Source organism: Calidris pugnax, unplaced genomic scaffold, assembly GCF_001431845.1.
Source record: "Calidris pugnax isolate Ruff unplaced genomic scaffold, ASM143184v1 scaffold55, whole genome shotgun sequence".
NCBI classification, from domain to species: domain Eukaryota; kingdom Metazoa; phylum Chordata; class Aves; order Charadriiformes; family Scolopacidae; genus Calidris; species Calidris pugnax.
The window spans coordinates 1861764-1869054 of record NW_015090832.1 but is presented as its reverse complement, the minus strand read 5'-3'; the positions used below and the strand labels follow the sequence as shown (position 1 = coordinate 1869054).

At 44.7% G+C, this 7291-nt stretch overlaps 1 protein-coding gene across 1 annotated transcript in view; it reads left to right on the top strand.

Moving 5' to 3' along the window:
- Positions 1-6757, top strand: part of LOC106887615 (protein FAM83D-B-like) — an 18514-nt gene extending 11757 nt beyond the window's left edge. Inside the window, exons 2-4 of the mRNA XM_014941242.1 lie at positions 3531-3698; positions 4720-4844; positions 5207-6757. Coding sequence (XP_014796728.1) covers positions 3531-3698; positions 4720-4844; positions 5207-6155 — 1242 coding nt within the window. The 3' untranslated portion in view covers positions 6156-6757. The remainder of the gene's footprint in view (positions 1-3530; positions 3699-4719; positions 4845-5206) is intronic.
- The last annotated feature ends 534 nt before the right edge of the window (positions 6758-7291 follow it).

Genomic DNA, 7291 nt, shown 5'->3' with positions numbered 1-7291 from the left:
GTGGGCATAGGAACTTCTAACTGTTCTTCATAACTCATTGTGTTCCTGAGTTCATAGCCTCCAACGGTAATCCCTAGGAGGGAACCACCCTTCTCTTCTGCAGCCATTCAATTGGCTTAACCGAAATTTAAATGTGTAGCTTCCTTTTCGGGTGGCTGGGTGAAGCAACCCCTGGCTCTGTGTCTGTGTGCTCACACATGGCACACCCTGAATCATCCACTGAGCTTAGTCCCTGCCCCTTTTGGAGGGCAGAAGCCTAGGGTGTGTGTGAGGATGACATGAACAATGTGCTTCTTGCCAGAAACGGTCCTGGAGGAAGCGCTGTTCTCAAGGGGTCCTTTTCAGGTAGATGAGACCAGTCTGGTGACTCAAGCAAACTCCATGAAAACATCTGTGTCTCCAAAAAGCTGTATTTGTTTGTAATGTTCTTGCTTGTAGCATCCAGCCTAGTGCCTTCCCTCGCGCTGAGCCAAGAGCCAGGCGAGCTGGTCCTGCGCTGCCGTGTACGTGCCTGATCCAGGGAGCTTAAGTGTGGACATGGAATGGACAGAAATTTTGCCCCCCTATAATTTACTGAATATCAGATGCTGTGCAGTATTGCTCAATCATGTCTGAGTTCTTGGGGTTAATGTGGGGAACAGAAAAATTCGGAATAATAGTTTCTTCCATACTGTGTAGTTTCTTCTCAGCTTGCTCAAATGCGGTTAGCTTGAGTGGCTAAAGGGGACACTGTTGCTGTCTTGCCTCTGCTATCCTGAATGGGTGAGTGTAGAGAAAAGGTTTTTCCTCTCTTTCCTCCAAATGTAATGGTACTTTTCTCATTTTGAGCAGGTCCAGGGAAGGGCAACGAAGCAGTGAGGGGTCTGGAGAGTAAGTCTGATGAGGAGAGGCTGAGGGAGCTGGGGGTGTTCAGCCTGGAGAAGAGGAGGCTGAGGGGAGACCTTGCTCTCGGCAACTCCCTGAAAGGAGGGTGTAGCCAGAAGGGGATGGGTCTCTTCTCCCAAGGAACAGGCCATGGGACAAGAGGAAATGGCCTCAAGTTGTGCCAGGAGAGGTTCAGATTAGAGATTAGGAAACATTTTTCCACTGAAAGTGTTATTAAGCCTTGGAATGGGCTGCCCAGGGAAGTGGTTGAGGCACCATCCCTGGAGGTGTTTAAAAGATGAGTAGACATAGTGCTTAGTGACATGGTTTAGTGATGGCTTTTTATCAGAGCTAGGTTGATGGTTGGACTAGATGATCTTAAATGTCCCTTTCAACCTAGATGATTCTGTGGTTCTTGTGTATTTCTGTTTCAGCTGCTAATTCAGGGATTAGAACTCAAACACGTTACTAATGGAGTAGTCATTTGAAGGCACTAGTGTTTCCAAGGGGGTTAAAGTGAATTGTTGGGTTTTCAGGGGTTTTCTTCTTATTCATCTGGTCTTTTCATAAGCATCTTATTTTTCTTTATCTTCCTTTGACACTTAGACTGGTGGTTGGGTGGAAAAGAGCACAGGAGACACGCAAGAAGCATGAGCATAAACTATATGTAGAAATACCAAGGTGCCTGCGTGTGTTATGTATAAGAACTCATCCATATGGACCCAGCCCCTTAGGGAGCAGGGTAATTCTGTGATTCTGTGATTCTGTAATGTGGGGAACAGAAAAATTCAGAATAATAGTTTCTTCCATTCTGTGTAGTTTCTTCTCAGCTTGCTCGAATGTGTCCAGGGAAGGGCAACGAAGCAGTGAGGGGTCTGGAGAGTAAGTCTGATGAGGAGAGGCTGAGGGAGCTGGGGGTGTTCAGCCTGGAGAAGAGGAGGCTGAGGGGAGACCTTGCTCTCGGCAACTCCCTGAAAGGAGGGTGTAGCCAGAAGGGGATGGGTCTCTTCTCCCAAGGAACAGGCCATGGGACAAGAGGAAATGGCCTCAAGTTGTGCCAGGAGAGGTTCAGATTAGAGATTAGGAAACATTTTTCCACTGAAAGTGTTATTAAGCCTTGGAATGGGCTGCCCAGGGAAGTGGTTGAGGCACCATCCCTGGAGGTGTTTAAAAGATGAGTAGACATAGTGCTTAGTGACATGGTTTAGTGATGGCTTTTTATCAGAGCTAGGTTGATGGTTGGACTAGATGATCTTAAATGTCCCTTTCAACCTAGATGATTCTGTGGTTCTTGTGTATTTCTGTTTCAGCTGCTAATTCAGGGATTAGAACTCAAACACGTTACTAATGGAGTAGTCATTTGAAGGCACTAGTGTTTCCAAGGGGGTTAAAGTGAATTGTTGGGTTTTCAGGGGTTTTCTTCTTATTCATCTGGTCTTTTCATAAGCATCTTATTTTTCTTTATCTTCCTTTGACACTTAGACTGGTGGTTGGGTGGAAAAGAGCACAGGAGACACGCAAGAAGCATGAGCATAAACTATATGTAGAAATACCAAGGTGCCTGCGTGTGTTATGTATAAGAACTCATCCATATGGACCCAGCCCCTTAGGGAGCAGGTGGGAATGCAGAGTTTAGCCTGTTCTTGTGGGAAACGTTTCCCTGAGTACAGGCAGTGCCACACACAGAGCAGTTATTGCATGTGTATACACCTTGGGTGTGTTGCAGCAGTGTGTGGCTGCCTCGTGTGATAAGGGTGTGTGCCAGGTACCTGTGGCAGTTGTTTAATAGCTGTCCTTGATTCTGGTCTAATAGAGAATAGAAAAGTCATGAAGCCAAATCCTTTCTGCCTTTGTGTTCCCACACAGATGTGTGTTCCTGGTTCTGAAGGGTGAGAATTGTAGCACTGAGGCACTGTGTGATGTGGCTCTGAATTAGTTGGAGAGATTGTTTGTAGATGTAGGACTGCTGCCTTAGCCCATTGAGAGAAAATCTTCCCATCTTAGGACTTGCCTTCTGTAAAGAGCTGTTGAGCTAGTGGAAGGACTTCTTCTGAAGGCATGGGATGGAAACTCAGAATATGTCTAGTAAGAGTCTGGAAATAGTGTATTCAGTTTATATGTTGTCACAGAACTAGTTGGTACTGGTTGGTTACTCTTGGTAACTTACGTAGGGACAGCATTGCCTTCCTAGCACACAAAGACACAGATCAGTTGGGGTTTGTGAGATGTTTGGCTGTGACAGGATGCTGTTTGGGATCATTCTCCTGCAGGCTGTAGCAGGTATGCCATACTGGGAGCACAGGAGTGGAGATGGCTTGTCTGGATTCCCAATTCTGGATGTGATAGCTTCCCTGATGTTATCAAAGGGCCATATTATGGGAGACTATTACGGGAAGTCGGCTGTGAAAGCATACAAAAGCAGCAATAGACATGACAAAAAAACTTCTTCAGTCTTATGCTTTGCACTCCAGGGCACAGTGCACTTACAGAAACATTGTGGGATACAGAAATCTTCTCTAACTTGCCAGGGCCTGTGCAGCAGCACAAAGAAATGTGTATCTTGGCCTCGATGACAGCAGCAGAAGAAATGTCTGGGGGAGGCGGTGATCTGGCCCTGTGTAAAATAAAGCCTTTGAACAAGTTTTGTTGGGATTTTTTTTTTGCAGGTGATTGCCCTTGTGATGGATTCCTTCACAGATATCGATATCTTTGGTGACCTTCAGGATGCCTATAACAACCGCAGAGTCCCTGTCTATATTCTTCTTGACCAGGACTTTTTACCTCATTTCTTGGAAATGTGCAAGAACTTAGGAGTTTGTCCTGAGGAGGAAAGTGTAAGTATGAAACGTGGGTGGGTGTGGTTTGTTTAAATTTTTTGTGGTACAGTTTATAGTTATGGATATCAAAGATACTCTTCTCTAAAACATCAGACTCTTGAAAGACTAAAGCATCCTGTCTGTTCAGTAGCTGATATTAAAGGGAATTTTCTGAAATGTTTCTCAGCTTCTGAAGATCAAGGCTCAATAGCATGTGGTTTCTGTACTGTTTCTAATCCAACATGTGAAACTGCTCACAAACTCAGCAAAAAACATAGAAAAGGCACATGTTCTCCTACCCTACACTACTCGTGTGTAGGAGCTACAGGTGTGCTGTGCAACAGCCCTGTGTGCTGGGTGGAGTGTTCTAATCCAACATGTGAAACTGCTCACAAACTCAGCAAAAAACATTGAAAAGGCACATGTTCTCCTACCCTACACTACTCGTGTGTAGGAGCTACAGGTGTGCTGTGCAACAGCCCTGTGTGCTGGGTGGAGTGTACTCTGTGAACCCTGTCCTGAGGAAACAACAATTTCCAAGGATTTTGCAAGATCTAAGTAGCTTTATTCCTTGGCTCAAGGAACTGCTTGCTAAGGGAAACAGAAACATGGGAAGCTCAAGGGTGGTATAACTTTGGTAACATCTCATTTCTTCACTAAGGCATGGTTGCTTCCTTTTAAAAGGGTTTGGATACTGTAACCTGGGTGTTTAATTCCTCTGAATATAAGCTGACATGACTGTCTTGTCATAGGACAGGCTTATGTTCATACTAGTGAGAGTTTCTCTGGATGGGGAACACTCCTCACTTTGTGGGCAGTAATTAGTTGGAATGAGCTGTTCTTGCCGGCTTGACTGTCCAGACTCTCCCAGTATAACAGAAATTAAACACCATGTAGCTAATAAGACTCACACATAGGAAGTTCATTTCATTCCTGTCTTCCATTGAGTGCGTAGCTGCTTTTAGGTAGAAATACTAATCAAAACTTTCTGGAAGTTAACTTCAATCTAATATTATTTTTCCTTTCTCTTCTGAAACAGCTGATGAGAGTTCGAACTCTCACTGGGAACACGTACTACATGAGGTCGGGTGCCAAAATTGTTGGGAAAGTCCATGAGAAGTTCATGTTAATTGATGGCATTAGAGTGATAACAGGCTCCTACAGGCAAGTATTGGGGTCTGCTGGTGTCTGATGAAGCTATGGGAAGTGGAGGGGGTTCTGCAAGAAGGATGTATTAACTTTGCTTTGTGCCTGATATCAGTGCATCCCAATGGCAAGTGGACTAGTTGAGTCCAAGTGTGACTAGCACAAAACTGGGAACAGCTTTGGAAAACTGGTTTATATAACTTGTTGCTAGCAAAGCCCTTGGCCATGGCTAAATAGAATTCTTCCTGAAGAAGAGGGAGTGAATTGTCTATCAACTTTATGCCTTCCTTATGCCCAGCACTCCTGAGTTGTGCTGTCTGTAGCTGTATGTGCTGAAATGCACTGGAGATTAACTGTGAATTTTGGTTTGTTTTCAACAGCTTCACGTGGTCCGATGGGAAGCTGAACAGTAGTAATTTGCTGCTACTGTCAGGTCAGGTGGTTGAACACTTTGATCTCCAGTTCAGAATTCTTTATGCCCAGTCAATGCCCATCAACCCGAAGTGGCCATCCAGCTGCAGGAACAGCGGGATATTTGACCACCTCCCAAACAGAACAGAGTCCCCTAGAAAATATACTGTGGAAGAGAACTTGAGAGCAGAATTTGCCAGACTCTCTAGTACTCCAAAGAGATTGTTGAAAGATCAGGCTGAAGGTACTCCTGGAGGAAAACTTTGTGACCTGGGACGTTCTTTCCTCTGTGAAGAGGAGTGGTTCAGTGATCAAGAGGCCATAGTGGAACGGAGAAATGCATCGACTCAAACTGGCCCGTGGGAGGAGGTGCCTGTGGTGACCAAGTGTAATGCTGCCACACAGACCGGTGCCGGAACGGCAGAAACTGGCACTCAGACTTCTGTCCCTGCTAGAATGATGGGCACTCAGACATCAGTTTTGCTGAAGACTGCAGTGACGCAGACAAAGGAAGGTGAGTGCACAGAAACACCCCTGCTTCAGAGAAAGTTGTCCAAAGAAGAACCTTTTCTGCTTGGAAAGGTTGTATCAAGTTCTAGTCTGCGATCGCTGTCTTCATCGTCGTCCCAGTGCTCCCTTACAAGCTCTACCGGCTCAGTGTCTTCTCTCCGGTCCTTCGAATATCCCAGTAGTCACAGGGCAGAGTATTTCCACAAACTGCACAAAGAGAGGCAATTCCACTACTCCACCATCAGGTCGAAGCTCAGCCACATGGTGGATATCCTGTCCCGGAGAGGCCGCGTGCCTGAAAACTACATGACGCGATACCCGGGGAGATCCAACCTGAAACAGAGGCGTGACATCAGCACCAGCCTGCGCAGCCTCCGCGACGTGTCCCTCTTCTCCCTGAATAGATGATCACCCCACTGAATGCGGAGCAAAAAAAGCTCGGGTCTCAAACTGCTGTCACTTTGTACCTGTCAGTTCTTCCGCTTTCTTCCAGCACTTTTACTTTTTTTAATACTTGTGTGTGTCACTCTCCAGCACTTTGTTTTATACTATGCAATTTAAGCAATTAAAAAAAAAAATGGGGGGTTTATTTATACTGTAACTACTTGCATGTTCTTTTTATATGCATTAGTGGTGAAGGTTGATTTTAATTCTGGATGTTTAACCTGAAGAGTGAACTCATTACTGCTTTTTAGGGTTGCTAATGCTCTGGCTTTAATTTATGTAAACTTGAAAAAAAATAAGTCTGAGTCAGACTAATCTTGCTCAGAGTGGCTTTGGAGATTTAGCTCACATCAAGGTATACTCATTTTTTTTCTTTTTAATATTGGCTTTTATTTCTACTTTATCTTTGGCATGAGGGGAAACAACTTTTATAAAGAGCCATAAAGCTAATTTTATTCTAAGTCTGACCAGCAAGATATACACTATTTTTACAATAAAGTTGTAATGGGTCTGTTGGGGCAGTTGCAGATTCTTATCTTCAGCTGTATTGTTTTTCCATTGTTTAAGCCTCCGAAACAACTTTTATAAAGAGCCATAAAGCTAATTTTATTCTAAGTCTGACCAGCAAGATATACACTATTTTTACAATAAAGTTGTAATGGGTCTGTTGGGGCAGTTGCAGATTCTTATCTTCAGCTGTATTGTTTTTCCATTGTTTAAGCCTCCTGAAATGCACTGGGCTAACTCTTCAGTTCAATTATCCTCTCATGCCATTGTGTAGGTATACATACATACTGTAGGGGGGGTCGGTCTCTTCTCCCAAGGAACAGGTGAGAAGATGAGAGGAAATGGCTTCAAGTTGCATCAGGGGAGGTTCAGGTTGGATATTAGGAAAAAGTTTTCCACTGAAAGATCTCTCCAACTCCCGGAAAGGAGGGGGTAGCCAGGGGGGGTCGGTCTCTTCTCCCAAGGAACAGGTGAGAAGATGAGAGGAAATGGCTTTAGGAAGGATATTGGGAAAAATTTCTTCACCAAAAGCACTGGAACAGGCTGCCCAGGGAAGTGGTAGAGTCACCATCCCCGGAGGTATTTAAAAGATG